This window comes from Salvia splendens, chromosome 6, assembly GCF_004379255.2.
Source record: "Salvia splendens isolate huo1 chromosome 6, SspV2, whole genome shotgun sequence".
Classification (NCBI taxonomy): Eukaryota; Viridiplantae; Streptophyta; class Magnoliopsida; order Lamiales; family Lamiaceae; genus Salvia; species Salvia splendens.
This window is the reverse complement of record NC_056037.1, coordinates 37,666,889-37,683,669: the sequence shown is the minus strand read 5'-3', so window position 1 is coordinate 37,683,669 and position 16,781 is coordinate 37,666,889. Positions and strand designations below refer to the sequence as shown.

Here is a 16,781-nt window from a genome sequence, read left to right as displayed (position 1 = left end):
GTTATTTTCAGAAGAATAAAGTCTATTCTTGGTTATAAACGTATGACCATTTTACGTTTTGGTTCAGAACGTTATCTTCTACTAGATTTTTGATTCCCGAACAACGAAAACGGTCCGAAAATGGTCCTTTTTTTACGATGCCGTCTCAAAACTAACGGGTCAAATATAATTAAGTCATTTTTGACCTAATTAGTAGTAGTATGATAATCCATGATTAATAATTTCTTAAATAATTGACCATAAAGAACATGCCTTCTTATAATTACATAATCATTTGAAGTTGTAGTATGAGACTTTGATATCGGACAAAATTTGGTTAAGTTTGGGGGCCAAAATACTGTGGTTTATATATGTATAGATAAATAAGCATGTAATTATAGGTGGGCAGCAGCACCCTTGATGGCTAGCAATGCAGCTCCATAAGCAGCTTCCGTGTGCAGTGCCTGACTCACAGGCAGGCCCAAAACGCGCTGTCGGATAGCGATCCATTTCTGGTTTCTCGAACCACCGCCCGCAGTGAAGACCTCATCAGCAGGAGTGGCTCCCAATTCCTTCAACAAGGTGTAACCCTTTGCCTAGAATAACATGCAAGGATATAACTACTAATGTGAAATGGAGGAGTTGATTATAAATTTATTGACTACCTCAATGCGCGCTATGGACTCCAGTATACCGTGTAGGTAGTCGGCATCATTTTCTGGGCGAGGTTGCAACCTCGGCTCCATATTCGGGTCAGCACTAGGAAACCTCTCCCCGATATCTACGAGGGGATAATAGTCCAAAGGAGAGGCTTGTGCGGGATTTATCCTCTTGCTTAGCTCTCGTAGTTGTTCGTCTGTGAAAATTTTCCTTAGAACAGCTCCTCCCGTGTTTGAAGCTCCTCCAACTAGCCATTTATCGTCAAGCCTATGGCTATATACCCCAAAACGCGCATCTTCCACTCGCGTAGTGCTTAGTAGTTTGATTGCGAGAGTCGAACCCAAAGATGTGACCTGACCACATGAAAATTTTCTAATTCATAGATTAGTTTCAAACAATGAATCCATCCATCATGTGTTTGCATCTTACAGCTTTTCCAGGTCGATCGGCACGTGCTGCAAGGAAGGCCGCGATACTATCCGTCGTCCCTGTGCAGATTACACAATCCTTTCCGAAACCTAACAACAACAACAAAATTAATGAATGCCCTTAAAAACCTAGCTAGATTTGCATGGATTTGGCTTATAAGTTATATATATCTTGATGGAGTGAGATATTATAGTATACCATAACATGTTCTGATATTCTCTTTCATATAGCCAATTGTGGTTCCGGGAGCTTGTACAAGAGGCAGAACGCTAGAATACGGCTGAGCCAGCAACCAACGAGGATACGACTCGACTTCAGGATCATAACCAACCTGCCAAACAAGATAATCTTTTTCACAAAATCTTCACATGTTGTATAGAAAAAGCAAGAAATATGAGTACTACTTTCAAAGCATTGTTGTAATCAGAGACTCCAATCGTTCCGTGGAGAAGCGACAACAACCAGTCCGCTTGGTGCACCAGCACTGCAGAACTTGGACGCGTCTCAGCAGCATGCCACCATGAGACGAGCTTGCACAGCGTGGAAGAGCCAGAGCAAACCGTGTGATTCAGAGGAGCCACTTCCTTCACAGTCGCCAAAGCTTCTGGACAACTCTCGTTGTACAGGAGCGGTCTACACAACGATTCACCTGTTTCTCTGAATCAAACAAATATATAAGATGCATTTTTTGCCCATATTGGACGCAATATAAGAGCTTTTTATCCAACCTATCAACAATCATCGTCGTTGCAGAAGTGCCATCAATTGAAATCGAAGCAACAAATGGCCGAAGGCTAACTGGGATATCCTCCAACAGACTGTATAGTGTTGCTCTCCATGATTTCACCCAATCTACTCTTTCCTCACTCTTTCTAGAAAACACAAACAATCACTTGCAAACTCATCTTTACCAAAAACATGACACAACTAATCTATCAAATACTAGTAAAGTAGTAATAATCAAGTACAACAATAGTTGTGTCATTAAAATACTATACATTTCACTTTTTACTATAAACGGAAAGTAAGCCCAAAAAGAATGAGAATGTACCATAGACAAGGGGTACTCTCTCTTCCCCTCGGCATGTATCTCGCCTTCCTTGTTGATCAGAGCATACCGAGCACCAGATGTGCCGAAGTCCATTCCGAGATACAGCTTTTCCCCAACTTCAACGTCAACATCCATGTTCACACTTCTCATAATAAGCTTGCTTGCTTCTGATTTACTATTATTATTTATTGAAAATGATTTCCTTGCATTATAGCTCTTACCTGTTTATATACATCAAATTAGTACTATAATTTAGATATCAATAACTTAATTCAACTCCTCCTCTTCAGTCATTAAATCATGATTTTCTACATATGTAATCATATGGAGTATATAAGATTATAGAGTAGATTCATTCATATATGAAACGCCTCAACAAAGCTACAATAATGATAAAAAGCAGCAGAGAATATAAAATAGTTTGAGATAAATTACTAGGAAATTTTTGGTGAAGAAGCAAGGAGCATGTGCAAGAGCAACTGTAAAGTGAGGCCACCATTTCTCCAGCTATGGATAATGAGAATTCCTCTCTTTATGGACTATATATATACATAGCCAGATAGTTAAATTAACATTTCTTATGAAAATAAAAGAAAATTATCTACTCTGATAGGTCAAACTTTCTCAAAAATATTAAAAAAAAATTGAATTTTAAATATTATATGGTGTGAACCAGATCAAACTTATCACCGGTGTGCAGCCTAGCCAACAAGTTCGATTTTTAAAACACTGCCAAAAATTATAGATAATTTAGCCTTTTTCAAGCGATGAAATAAAAAAGTTTACTTATTACGAAAATAATTATTTTATAGTTCCTCACTAAAATTAATAACTAACTTACAATGATAGTATGATACTACTATACAATTAATTAGAGCATCCATAGCGGAGAGAAGAGGGGGAGCCCCAATGCCGGGAGAAAGTGCGGCAAGCGTCCCCCTCAGCTATGGGGGCCTGAAGACGAGCATCGCAACGAGTGCAGGGAGGGGTACAACATCCAATCGAACCCAAAATCCTTGGATTGGTTTGAATAACCCGGCAAAATTAACAGGTTAGAACTGTAGTTTTGCAATTCGAATACCAAACGGGCTAACCTATTAGGTTTTGATGAGTTAAATAGGTTGGCCCAAACCCAATTCCGTCTCAAACTCAAATAGTACTACTAATATTTTGATATATTTGAATCGAATCTTGCTAAATTTAAATCATGAAAAAGCAGTGAGCTGTGATCCCAGCCCAACCCTAATGGAGTATTAAAAAACAGAGCCCTTTTAAGCTAAACACACTCTGCCTCTCTGTTTGCTTCGGCACAGGTATTCTCTCTCAATTGTGATTGTTTCTTTATTCTTGCTTCGTTATTTGTTAAAATTGTTTCGTATGATGGTGAGTTACTATAGATTTTCGTTGACAAATTATGTAGATTTTACTTGTTATTTTCGGATTAAAGGCAGAGCTTCTGTTAATTTTATGAAGCATATGAGAACATAATCAATTTCACTGACAATTAGCTATAATGCTTTCTGAGTAGTAATAAACTAATACTATCTTGTTTTTACGATCCCCAGTTTCAAGTTTATGATGCTTCACATGCTATATTTGCGATCATTAGGTTAATTGCTGAAATTCATTTTGTATGATGGCATGATTCATAATCAATTTCACTCGCAATTAGCTGTAATGCTTTATAGAGGAGTAGTAATAAACGATCCCCAATTTCAAGTTTATGATGCTATATTTGCGATTCTTAGGTTATGGATGATTGTTTTTGGGTGATATTTAATTTGTATGATGGCATGATTGATGATCTGTTAATTTGCTCATCTTGTGCATCGTTTGTGTAGCTATGGCACAAGTAGCAGGTATGTTTACTGTGCCACAGACCATCGGCAGCGTTTTATGCTGCCGATGCGGCATTTTGATGCATCCGAACGCTGCGAATATGTGCGCCAACTGCCTGCGCTCTGAGATCGACATAACGGAAGGCCTTCAGAAGCACGTTATCATCGTTTTCTGCCCCGGCTGTAACTCCTTTATGCAGCCTCCGAGGACCTGGATAAAGGCAGAGCTCGAGTCGAAGGAGCTGCTGACCTTCTGTGTCAAGAGGCTGAAGAATCTGAACACTGTTCGGATGGTGCACGCGGAGTTCGTTTGGACAGAGCCTCATTCCAAGAGGATCAAGATCAAGTTGAGAGTCCAGAAAGAGGTTCTTCACGGAGCAATACTCGAGCAAGCTTACACCGTGGAGTATGTTGTGCAAGATCAGCTGTGTGAGTCTTGTGCGAGGGTGCAGGCTAATCCCGATCAGTGGGTTGCTTCTGTGCAGCTGCGACAGCATGTTTCGCACAGGCGCACGTTTTTCTACCTGGAGCAGCTTATCCTTAAGCACGACGCTGCGAAAGATGCCATCAGAATCACGCAGATGGATCAGGGTATTGATTTCTTCTTTGGTAAGCGGAGCCATGGTGTCAAGTTTGTCGAGTTTGTTGGTAAAGTAGCACCGACTAGGAGCCGTACGGATAAGCAGCTCGTGTCGAAAGACTCGCACACAGATCAATGCAATTACAAGTACACTTTCTCGGTGGAAATCAGTCCTATTTGTCGCGAAGATCTGATATGTCTTCCGCCTAAACTCTCTGTCAGTTTGGGGAATCTCGGACCGCTGGTGATATGCACTAAGGTAACGAACAGCATAGCTCTATTAGATCCACGGACCCTTCGCCAGTGTTTCCTCGACGCTGAGCAGTATTGGAGATCATCTTTTAATGCCTTGTTGTCGAGCAGAGAGCTTACAGAGTACGTGATCATAGATATGGAGGAGGTTCGGAACGTTGGTGGGTCGAATTGTGTTTTGGCCGATGCACATGTAGTGCGCGTATCGGATTTGGGGAGGAACGACCGCCACTTCATCGTGAGAACACATTTAGGGCATGTCTTGAGATGTGGGGACTACGCTCTCGGTTACGACCTGTACAGTGCCAATAGTAACGATTTCGAATTGGACAAATACAGAGGTGTGATCCCCGACGTGATACTGATCAAAAAGAGCTATGAAGAGACGCGACGGGAGAGGCAGCGCAAGTCTCGTTCGTGGAAGCTCAAGTCTCTTAACATGGAGGTCGATAATGGTAGGGAACACGAGGAGAAGATGAACACCGAGTACGAACAGTTCTTGAGAGATCTGGAGGAGAATCCTGATTTGAGATTCAATCTGTCCCTGTACCGCGATAAAGAATACGAGCCATCAATGGCTTCCGTGGCTGATGACGAGGACGTTCCTTCCGTTCCATTGGACGAGCTGCTTGCAGATCTTGATCTAGGTGATGAGGAATCCGAGGAGGATGAAATGATGGAATGAGTTGGAATTCGGAATCGCTGCTCGACTCCTCAGGTATTCTATTTTTTGACATGTTTTTGCAAGTTTATACTGTATTTAACCATTTATCCTGCTGTTATAGGCAATCAACAATTTTGTTCAATTCTGCGGTTAGAGAATTTACAGTTTGAAAATTGAAACATAGTTTATTTCAATTATGAATTTATATGCTAAAGTGTGTTTAAGGGTGAGGATTTATTATTATTTCTTGTATGATCTGCTATTTCACTTATGAGGTTCAATTCTGGTTCGTCTTGTAACTCAGCGGCAGATGCAAAAAAAAATGTTGTAACGAGCTTTATTGATAGTACTAAGTTCTTATATAGTCGAATATGTATATACATATTAAAAAATAGTTATATGGTATAAAGAATCACATCAATAATAGTGCATGTAAGAATATTTTTTAACTTTCTATTTTTCATTTTGAATTTTTTTTCTTCCTTTCTCAAAGCAATTTTTTCGATAATTTCAGCCACTTAACAATTTTGATAAAAGCGAATAGAAAACAAGGAAAAAGTTTGTGTGGTAGGGGCTTAAGCCCCTTCGACTTTATAAGTTGTGTCTGCCCTTGGCTTTAACCTTAAAGTTTTTCTTATCAATTATCTATGGCAAAAGATGCAGTCATCTGTCTAGTGTTGTTGATGTTTTTCAACTAAATGATTGTGTTTTCTTCATAACTCATTGACGGTGATATTATTATAGTATGATTTTACGATTGTCATATCATATCATATATAACTTTGAATGTTATATTGTGAACACGTATTAAAATAAGCTATAACTTTACCCAAACCAGGTGTATATATGATGAATTATTTAGAAGAAACAACATAAAGACTGTAAATTATTCAATCATGCGGTCTGCGACTATCAGTTTTCCGTCACCGGGTAGGGCTTCGTAGCAGTTTTTGAATAGTTTCAGGCAATGCTCATTGCTCCAATCATGGCAAATCCACTGCCAAGAAGAAAAGAGAAGTAACTATTTACGATAACTGAGTTAGGTGTGGAGAAAATTAAGAAGAGAGATAAAGAGTGAGGGTAAAGTAGAAGAAAGTAGATGTTTTATTTTTATTTAAAAATGGAAAATAATCATTCGTAGGGAACAACCAGAAAAGGGAAATCAATCATTTGCACTGAGCTGTCCATTTGAGTTGGACCGACCCATTTAACAAGTCTATTCATAATGAATAAAATCAAGATAATAGTTTGTTAGGGCACCCGCAACGCGGGCCGTGGGCGTTCCGCGTTTCGTTCCTCCGGAACGAAACCGTAGCAGAACGCGTTGCGGCGCTACGTTTCGTCACGGTTCCGTGCCCATGCCGTCCCGGGTGCCGTCGGCACGAGACGCGGCACGGTCTGTGCCGCCACGCGCTTCGGCGACGTGGCTCTCCCCGCGACGTGCGTGACGCCCACTCGCTGCCCCGCGAGTGGGCGTCGTCACGGTGACGCAATAATTCGATTTTTTTTTAAAAAAAATCGAATTTTTAAAAAAAATACTTTTATTTATAAAAATTGTTTTTATAATTAAAAACAATTTTTACAAATAAATGAATACAAGAAATTCGTAATATCCCATATATATTTGATGGACTTGCGAATTTATGAAACCATTCTTGGTTGTTTCTTTTTTATAGAGACAACCTTGAATGTTTTATGTTCCACTTTCGATGTGGGACAAACTCATTCTTGGTTGTTTCTCTTTTATAGATACAACCTTGAATGTTTTATGTTCCACTTTCGATGTGGGACAAACTCATTCTTGGTTGTTTCTATTTTATAGAGACATCCTTGAATGTTTTATGTTTCACTTTCGATGTGGGATAAAATCATTCTTGGTGGTTTCTCTTTTATAGAGACATCCTTGAATGTTTTATGTTTCACTTTCGATGTGGGACAAACTCATTCTTGGTTGTTTCTCTTTTATAGATACAACCTTGAATGTTTTTATGTTTCACTTTCAATGTGGGACAACTCATTCTTGGTTGTTTCTCTTTTATAGATACAACATTGAATGTTTTATGTTCCACCTTCGATGTGGGATAAAATCATTCTTGGTTGTTTCTCTTTTATAGAGACATCCTTGAATGTTTTATGTTTCACTTTCGATGTGGGACAAACTCATTCTTGGTTGTTTCTCTTTTATAGATACAACCTTGAATGTTTTATGTTCCACTTTCAATGTGGGATAAAATCATTCTTTGTGGTTTCTCTTTTATAGATACAACCTTGAATGTTTTTATGTTTCACTTTCGATGTGGGACAAACTCATTCTTGGTTGTTTCTCTTTTATAGATACAACCTTGAATGTTTTATGTTCCACTTTCGATGTGGGATAAAATCATTTTTGGTTGTTTCTCTTTTATAGAGACATCCTTGAATGTTTTATGTTTCTCTTTCGATGTGGGACAAACTCATTCTTGGTTATTTCTCTTTTATAGAGACAACCTTTTTATTTTTTTTTTATTTTTTTTCTTTTATAGAGACAACCTTGAATGTTTTATGTTCCACTTTCGATGTGGGATAAAATCATCCTTGGTTGTTTCTCTTTTATAGAGACATCCTTGAATGATTTTGTCTCACATCGAAAGTGAAACATAAAACATTTAAGGATGTCTCTATAAAATTATATTTTAAATTATGTCATTTTTTTTAGGATTTTAATTATGTCTTTTTTTATTTTTTGAATTTTAAGTTGTATTTATATTTTATGTTGTAATGTTATTTTAATTTTAATGAAGTGTGTTTGTTTTAATTGAATTGGATTGGAAATAAAAATAAAAAATGAAATTGAATGAATAGTAATTTAAGTAACGGTTAAGGAACGGATAAGAAACGGAGGGTTGCAGGTTTCGTTCCTTAGTTAAGGAATGGAGTAAAAAAGTACAGTGGGGCCCTCAAATAGTGGTTTAAGGAACGAGATAGGAACGGTATAGGAACAGCGTTGTGGATGGCCTTATATAGCCAATTTGGGCACACTGACTAACAAACATATCCCAGCTAATATGCTCCATCCCTACAAAATATTTATAGCCAATTTGTTATAAATAAATATGTTAGTAACAAGGGTATATGTGTTAAATCATGTCTTAACTATTAATCAATATATCCAATTAACTTAATAACATCCATCCTTACACTATTCTAACTATCTTATTATATCCAATCTAGTACTACTACTACTACTATATTAGCTAATTACCCGGATGAGATGGAGCCTCGTTGATAACGTGGGGCAAATCGAATCATCCAACATCTTAAGTGAAGCTCCAATTCCTCCTCCAACATCCACTAGTGATTTCACACCCTCAAATCCTTTGTATTTTTCAAGAATCTCTTGTACCAACATAGTGGAATGCCCTGCCTGACATAGCTTGATTGAATAGTTTATTAAATCTTGGATATTCGAATCCACCCATTCCATGGGCTCTTTCAAATGCGATTCCTCCTTCAACAATCGCATCTTTCAGATGATACCTACCAACAAACCAACTATATATGTAAACTCAAACCTACCATATATTTTTATCTGAACAAGTGAGTTTATGATACATACCAGGATTCAGCAAAGACCTTGTCTAAGTTGAAGAGCAATAAAGGAGCCATGGAAACACCATCATCATTCTTGATGAAATACTTACACACGCCCCCCAACAAATAGCGGCGGTCGGCGCACTCCATAATGCCGGCCGCGGCCAGGAGGCGGAGGATCCGGTCTATCATGAGGTGGTTATTAGCCTGGATTCGGGCAGCCATTTGAAGATTTAGTACTATGTTGAATTGAAGATTTATTAAAAATTTTGTATTATTATTTTTTTATGAATAAATAAATAATAAGTACAAGATTTTTAGTTTGATGTTTAAATCAAATATAAAATATTGATATTTTTCAAACACTGGAAAGTAAAGCTACTAGGAATCATATTCCTGAGATTCATTTTTCGAGAAATCATTTTCCTTGTCAACTTTACTTTCCGTCAACCAAACATGACGCGTAGGAGTATTTTTATACAACTAGTACAATTTAACTTAAATACAAACTAATATACTAAACATAAAATTAAAATAACTCATTCATATAAGTTAATCACCCAAAACTAAATAATTTATTTAGTACTACTATTATTTAAGAAGCATTACAAATCTCAACCCAGCTACTAAATGAGGCCTCTAAGTATAAATAAAAGGGAAATATTGTAAAAAATATTTTACTAAATACGTAGCAAGAAATGGAAGGATAAATGGAAATGGCCAGCTAAGAACAACCCATTAACTGATATGCTGTATATATTCAGAAATTAAGTAGGCCGAGTCTTTCTTTAGCCCAAAACATTAGACCATCCACTACGCGTCCCGCGCCGGGCTCGCGTCTCGTCCCGGAAGGACGGGTCCTCCGCGGGACGCGTTGCAGCGACCATCCCGTCCCTAGCCCGCGCCCGTCTCGTCGAGACACGGGACGCGCTGTCCCGCCACGCGCCAGCGACACGTGTCTCGTCCCCATGCGTGCGTGACGCCCACTCGCTGGCCCGCGAGTGGGCGTCGTCACTGATGACGCAATAATTCATTTTTTTTAATTCGTTTTTTTTTAATTCGACTTTTAATAAAAAAATCAAACGGTAATATTACCGTTAAATTTTTATTTTCGTTTTTTTAATTTTTTTTATATATTTACTCTATAAATAATCCTATTTCATACTCATTTCAAACACAAACACACATCTATTCCTCTCAAATCCTCTCTATCACTCCAATTTCCATCTTCAATCAACTCAAACAAATGGATCCTTTTGAGCAAATGCGTTAATTAATGGAACAATCACTCGAAGAAGATCGACGACGAGAGGCGGAGGAAGCCGCGCCACCCCCACGACGCTCCCGGAAGGACACGCGACTCTAGCGCCCACACCCAACTCCAAGAGGATCTAATTGAACACATTTGGGAAAACTTTGGCGGAGCAGATTAAATTATGTCATTTTTATTTTTTTAGAATTTTAATTAAGTCTTCGTTTTTTTTTTAATTTTAAGTTGTAATGTTGTTTTAATTTTAATAAAGTGTGTTTGTTTAAATTGAATTGGGTTGAAAAAAAATTTATAAATGAAATTGAATGAATAGTAATTAAGGGACGGTATAGAGACGGTTAAGGGACGGAGCGTTGCAGGTTCCGTCCCTTAGTTAAGGGATGGATGAAAAAAGGACAGTGGGGCCCTCAAATAGTGCTCAAATAGTAGTTAAGGGACGGTTTAAGAGACGGTATAGAGACAGCGTAGTGGATGGCCTTACACGTTCACTTATTAAAGTGACAAATAGTAGTTTTTTGGACTTATCTCATCATAATTAATTTGGTTTTGGCAATATTTAGAGCTTTATAAAATTAAGTGGCGTAAATTCTAATGCAAAATTGATAAAAGAAGAAATAGATAGATAGAGAGAGATAAAAAATAGATAAAATATCACTAATGAAATATTGAACCTAGCTCACAAGAGAGGCACTTGTCATACATGTAAAGATACTGCCATACTAATTTTAGTGGATAGATCAAAATAAAAAAATAAGATTATATTTTATGGATGAATATAGAATTCCTTTGTGTCAACTTTTTACAAATAAGTTTATTAAAGGACTGATTTTTGAATGGTAAGATGTCATTAACATGTAACAAAACAAAGATCTCGGCTTGGATAAGGTACATTATCTTGTATATGAGTTTTTTAGGCCCATTATTGTTAGTCCTTTTATACATGGGCTATAGTACCCATCTGTATCATATTAATTAGTACGGACTAGTATTTCTTTCTGGTTGTGTCAAATTAAATGAGTCATTTTTTAAAATAATCAATATTTAATTTATCTAATTTTATTCTCTCTTTATTTATATATTTTGTTCTAAATATACTTTATTCTCTTTTTTACTAAAAACAACATCTTATTTAACAGAGAATAGAGGGACTATGAAAATACAATATATTAAATTAATTAAGTCCATAATACCATACTATTAAATAAGAAAATTATTGATACATAATTTAGAGTTTTACCTTGAGTTTACAATTACATGAAATAGTTGAAAAGAAACACCAAGGGGTGGTGGCGCAGTTGGCTAGCGCGTAGGTCTCATAGCTTCGAGTAATCCTGAGGTCGAGAGTTCGAGCCTCTCTCACCCCATTTTATATTTTTTTTTTAACCCATTTACTATATTTTCGTGTATTGAATATTGGTTTTTACTTCAGCTTTTAATATGGTTTTTTAACCATTGACTTCACCCTTAATATTTTTTGTTTTTAACCCATTCACTTCATTTTGTGTGGTTTTTCAATTTGTATGGTTTTAATATACTCCCTTAGTCTGTAAAATGTTGTTCCGTTTTGCCATTTTGGACCGTCCGTGGTTCAGTTTTATCTACTTTGCTTTAGTATTTTGGTAAATGGACCTTACTTCCATTAACTCCTTACACTCACATTCCATTATAAAACTAATATATAAATGTAGAACATTTATTCCACTAACTTTTTCAACTCACTATTCTTCAAAAATTTTAAAACTTGTGCCGAGTCAAATTTCGATGAATATGGTTTTTTTACCATCTACGTCATTTTGTGTAGCAGTCAGTGTTTAGTGTGTCACTATTGAATCTACTTAACCTGTCTATTTTGCAAAAGAAAACTCTTCATTTGGTAGATGAATAGATCTTCTGCAAAATCCTTCACCTTGTAGTTTTTGTACATAAACAAAAGAAAATTGTATATGAGTTACCAAAAGTCACATAAAAGATAAAGGCAACAAAATTATATGTTGGGGGCATGACCAAACAAGTTTATAGCCACAACAATATACAAATTTAGACTCATCAAACTTGTCTGGTATTTACACCAAATCCCTTTGAATTTTGATGGTCTAAACATAACTGTAAAGAATATCAGTCTACTCATGTATTCAACGAACTACACTTGAATCTCTCTAAAATTCCACCACTCAAACCACACACCCTCAAAAATTAGAGTACATGCCTTTTTTATCTATCAATCACCACTCAACGAGATACCATCAACCCTCAAAAACCTCCCAACGCCACCACACTTCCTTCATACACCGCGGCACCGTAAAATCACAGTTTCACCCTCCATCATCGTTGGTGCCCGTGGTCTCAAATAGCGTGCCGGTGCATATCCATCCATTGCCCCTCAAGTCAAGTCGCCAGTTGGGAGCGTGGCATTCTCACGGGCGAAAACACCACTGTCAGCCGGGCGTGATCAGAGAGAGAGTAATCCTCGGGCCACAACCCTTTCTCCACCTCTGTGGGGAAGAGGACTGCGTTCTTGATGCTGAATCCTATTGTTTGCTCCGTGCCAAATATGGATTCGCCCCGGACCCCCTCGTTCACCTCCTCCCCTTGCCCCGAGTATGCATTCCATATCCGCTGCTGTAATGAAACCGCACCACAGAGTAAATAAACAAACACATGGCCTTACTCGGGAGACAAACTAAAAGCAGTCTATGTAGTACCTTGAATTCATCGTAGTCAAGAACACCATTTCCATCGATATCTGCTTGCTCCCAAAGCTCGTGAATCTCTTCCTTGTGGAGCCCGTAGCAGTGACCGACCAAATTCAGCTGGGTGTACAAGAAGAAGATGTGTTACTTTGTCTGTTTTCCGAGACATGCCGTGCAACATAAGGACTTCATAAATGAGGAAAGCTAGCTGACCTAGTAGAAATGCTCCTACCTGCTGCAATGCTTCACAGAAGTCATAATATGAGATGCCGTGGCCATGGCCATTCCCCTTTAGCAACGCGAATGCACTGTCCTCTGTGAATAAAGCTCGCTTCAGGTGATACTGAAAGACAAACATGAACCTGTCAAACATTATACGGATTGAGCAGGATATGGATGTGGCGAGGAAAGAACACCATTTATTGCTATTTTCAACTCAAATGCCGAATAAAACACAAGAAAGACGAATAAAACACAAATGTGTTTACATTATAAACACTAGTTGCATATCTAAAAAAGTTAAACTACACAACAATGTATCAAAAATTCAAGCTAGATTTATGGTGAAGACAAGAAATTTGAACATTTTACTCTGCTTGGCTTACCTTGAGCAATCCTGACAATGCTTCACCCCAGCTTGTTCTAAGTAATTTCCTATATCTATTAGGATTAAGGAGCCATATGAAATCCACACCACATATGTTTCCACGGTGATTACGGTGGCTCACCCACTGCAAGAAAATGAGAATGGCATCAGAAGCAGGATTTGGTTGTGGTAGCAACAAATAACTAAATGGTAAATACCTTGTGCGCATCTGCATCAGTATAAAGATGGGCAGCATCATATGATGAAATGAATCCTTGAGACCTTAGAAACTTGTAAATATGTCCACTCTTGCTCCCATTCAAGTCACTAACACATCAAACAGATACACCAAACACTTTATTCTCCTCTCATATAGGACTTGGCGTTTAAACATAAAGCAACACGTACCCGCAAAGTAGGATTGGTAAAGGGTTGAGGTTTTTGTCTTTCTGGTATGACTCCACATATTGCAATATTTTGTAGATCTTTCAAACAAATAATGGCACAAACCAATTCAGTAATGCCAATGGCTGATTTCAGTTTAATCATGAGAAGGAGTTTCAACATACCTGCCTTAGCCGCTCCAAGCACAAACTCGAATCATGTGGAAACAACAAATGAGTGTTCACTATGAGAATTTCTTGGCGTATGCAGTTGCTTCGCAATTGAGAAAAGCGAGGAATTAGCTCGACATGAAGTAGCTGAGCCACACGGTCACCAACATCATTAAACAGCAACTCTTTGTGGTTGATGACCCTAAAGTAGTCCTTATGCACAGCAATCAAAAGACCTTTCCAAATTCAAGAAATAAAAACTTCATGATGGGATAACAAGCTTGGTTTATTTATTATTGAAACTCCAGAGCATGAAACATTGTATAACAGACTAAACCTACATGTCCTACAAATCAGAATGCAGGTTACATTAGTGAACCTATTTTCCTCTATAGGAAGAGCATTCAGTCTGATCCCAATGATATGATAGCAAACACAACATCAATATGTATAAGAAATGAAAGATTGGTAAATTTTATAATCTACCAAATCAAAATAACAATAGACAAGGTAAAGAAACATCTAATCCCACAAATAAGGATGATAGAATACCATCGCCTCGATTATTCGTCCTGGCGAGCTTGAAACTGTCATATCCAGCATCTCCAAGCCTCTTATCATATATGCTCACAAGCTCCTCGTTCCCAACCCAAAATTCCTGCTCATTTGAAATCCGATCTTAATCAAACTTGCACTATTTCAGAAAAAAGAGGGAAAACAAAACCTGAAGGCAGATAATGGAAGATCTTTCACACAACAACCAATCCAAAATCCTTTTGTTCCTCTTTTGCCAAATTTCCTTCACGTCGCTTTCTCGACATTTAGGATCCTGCTCTCAGGATTGCAACCAACATTATTTCAAGGAAGAATACGAAATGAAAATTAATCCGAAACACACACCACCAACAGCAGCAGCTAGCAGCATGAAATTGCATAATTTCAAAATAGAAAACAGAGGAAGAATCAACTATATCGAACAAGTAAAACATATACCTCATGATCAAGTCGTTTGTAAATAGGAGCAAGGATGTTGAAAGTCGTGCAGGAGAAACAAGTCGCATCCGTGATCGAGGAAGCTATCGCGTAACTGCCAATTCTCGAAACCCTGTCATTGTTCTTCCCCCCCATTAATAACAAAGTATACGTGAGAAATTGAAGTTGCGATGAAACAATAGCTGAATAATGTATAATGCATAGGAGAGAGAGGAATGAATGACGATGTTTGCTTCGCAGGTGGCGATGAGAGGGAATGCAACCAACGAATGCAGAGAAGATGTTGGAGCTCCTCAGGATGATGGCGATGGCGATGGCGGTGGCTTTATTTGAATGAGAATGAGAGAAAGAGAGAGAGAGGAGAAGGGAGGGAGGGGAATGGTGGTGGTGTGTGGCTTTGTGTGTGTGTGTTGTGTGTGTTTATTGTTCATTGAAATAATTATTATTGTGCTCGAAAATCTTGGCAAATTCATGTGGCCAAATTTTCCGCAGTGTGAATCGCGTGTTGTTTAATCTATCCTATATTTCCTTTTTGGATATTATTATGATATATTTTAGATATTTTCATGATATTATTTTGGTAAAAATTAGAGGCTTAGAGCTCGCTAAGTAATCCATGTAATTCGGACGTATTGAATCATATACGATTCTGAAGATATTATTTAGAGGATCGGCAACGCTCACCCTCGCGCATTGCATGGGGACATGACTCATTGGCGAAGTGTCGGGCCATCACGATTATGCAGGGCATTTATATAAAATACATGAATGAACGCATATTAAAAAAAAATTGATACAAGCTAACTAGATAAGTTTTCCAAATTTCACTAAAAATAATAAATTTACGTTGTTTAGATGGTTGATATGGCTTTTGCATCATAATTTATGTACTCCATATTTTTGTAAATATGACTAAATTTTAAAACTCTATAATAAAAAATTATTTGGGGCTCAAGTACCTTAACCACACATCATTTGTAGCTAATGCCATTTTTTGCTGTTATTAGTTTTTATAAAATTATTATTTTTCGAGACAACCTAAAAGTATATATTATTTAAGACAGTCTAAAATAAATACAACTCAACTATTTTGAAATGGACCTATAATATCATTATAAGTATATGCATATATCATTAAAGTCTATATAACTCATAATCTCATATCTATAATACATTGATACGCACAATATCAATATACACCATAATAATTTTTCTTATAGCAACTACCTTATCTTTAATGACTAGTCACATGATTTTTATTTAAATTAATTAAAAACACATGCCTACATGGCATGCTTTATATCATTAGATCAATAAATGTAATAAATAATATTGGTCCATAATTCTCATTTTAGTTGTGTATCTTATTTGATAAGAACTCCTCTCTATGTATATGCATATGATTACGAAATCAATATTGTTTGAGTACTATTCCGTTTTGGACAAGAATGAATCATGAAACATTGAAAAAATAACTTTCTGATTTAATATTTTGTTCTTATGAAACCAATTTAAATTTTATCAAATTTGATTTAAATACCTATTTATTATTTCTTTATTAAAATATGCGGAGTAAATGAATTTTTATGGGCTCGGTAATATTTTCTGGGCCGAGTAGCACTTCAGCCCACTTGAGAGCAAATGCAAGTACTGACCTAATATTTC

The 16,781-nt window shown here is 37.2% G+C and overlaps 3 protein-coding genes, 1 non-coding gene and 1 pseudogene across 8 annotated transcripts; 2 read left to right on the top strand and 3 right to left on the bottom strand.

Moving 5' to 3' along the window:
* Window positions 1–211: 211 nt before the first annotated feature.
* On the bottom strand, window positions 212–2,633 carry LOC121807704 (D-ribulose kinase). Its single transcript, XM_042207980.1, has 8 exons — window positions 2,555–2,633; window positions 2,120–2,340; window positions 1,797–1,936; window positions 1,473–1,725; window positions 1,267–1,399; window positions 1,069–1,157; window positions 645–992; window positions 212–575 (listed from the first exon to the last, which is right to left on the bottom strand). The coding sequence occupies exons 1-8, from the start codon at window positions 2,616–2,618 to the stop codon at window positions 375–377; spliced, it is 1,449 nt and encodes a 482-aa protein (XP_042063914.1). The 5' UTR covers window positions 2,619–2,633; the 3' UTR covers window positions 212–374.
* Window positions 2,634–3,027: 394 nt separating this feature from the next.
* Window positions 3,028–5,696, top strand: LOC121807703 (60S ribosomal export protein NMD3-like). 2 transcript variants are annotated; one of them, XM_042207978.1, is made up of 3 exons: window positions 3,028–3,170; window positions 3,339–3,432; window positions 3,961–5,696. In XM_042207978.1, exon 3 carries the CDS (start codon window positions 3,963–3,965, stop codon window positions 5,472–5,474), a length of 1,512 nt encoding a protein of 503 aa, XP_042063912.1. In that variant the 5' UTR covers window positions 3,028–3,170; window positions 3,339–3,432; window positions 3,961–3,962; the 3' UTR covers window positions 5,475–5,696. The 2 variants fall into 2 exon arrangements, with proteins under 2 accessions (XP_042063912.1, XP_042063913.1); XM_042207979.1 differs by lacking the exon at window positions 3,028–3,170 and having other exon boundaries at window positions 3,324–3,432.
* Window positions 5,697–6,339: 643 nt separating this feature from the next.
* LOC121809224 lies at window positions 6,340–9,248 on the bottom strand (annotated as a pseudogene).
* A 2,325-nt stretch (window positions 9,249–11,573) lies between these two features.
* On the top strand, window positions 11,574–11,657 carry TRNAM-CAU. Its single transcript is given in 2 exon segments — window positions 11,574–11,611; window positions 11,622–11,657. It is a non-coding gene; the product is annotated as a tRNA-Met (tRNA).
* A 648-nt stretch (window positions 11,658–12,305) lies between these two features.
* Window positions 12,306–15,577, bottom strand: LOC121806428 (uncharacterized calcium-binding protein At1g02270-like). 4 transcript variants are annotated; one of them, XM_042206466.1, is made up of 10 exons: window positions 15,117–15,576; window positions 14,848–14,952; window positions 14,676–14,781; window positions 14,139–14,359; window positions 13,978–14,054; window positions 13,788–13,896; window positions 13,589–13,714; window positions 13,216–13,326; window positions 12,996–13,103; window positions 12,306–12,909 (listed from the first exon to the last, which is right to left on the bottom strand). In XM_042206466.1, the coding sequence occupies exons 1-10, from the start codon at window positions 15,249–15,251 to the stop codon at window positions 12,679–12,681; spliced, it is 1,329 nt and encodes a 442-aa protein (XP_042062400.1). In that variant the 5' UTR covers window positions 15,252–15,576; the 3' UTR covers window positions 12,306–12,678. The 4 variants fall into 4 exon arrangements, with proteins under 4 accessions (XP_042062400.1, XP_042062399.1, XP_042062401.1 ...); XM_042206465.1 differs by having other exon boundaries at window positions 12,306–12,912; window positions 15,117–15,575; XM_042206467.1 differs by having other exon boundaries at window positions 12,775–12,912; window positions 13,197–13,326; window positions 15,117–15,577.
* Between the last annotated feature and the right edge of the window lie 1,204 nt (window positions 15,578–16,781).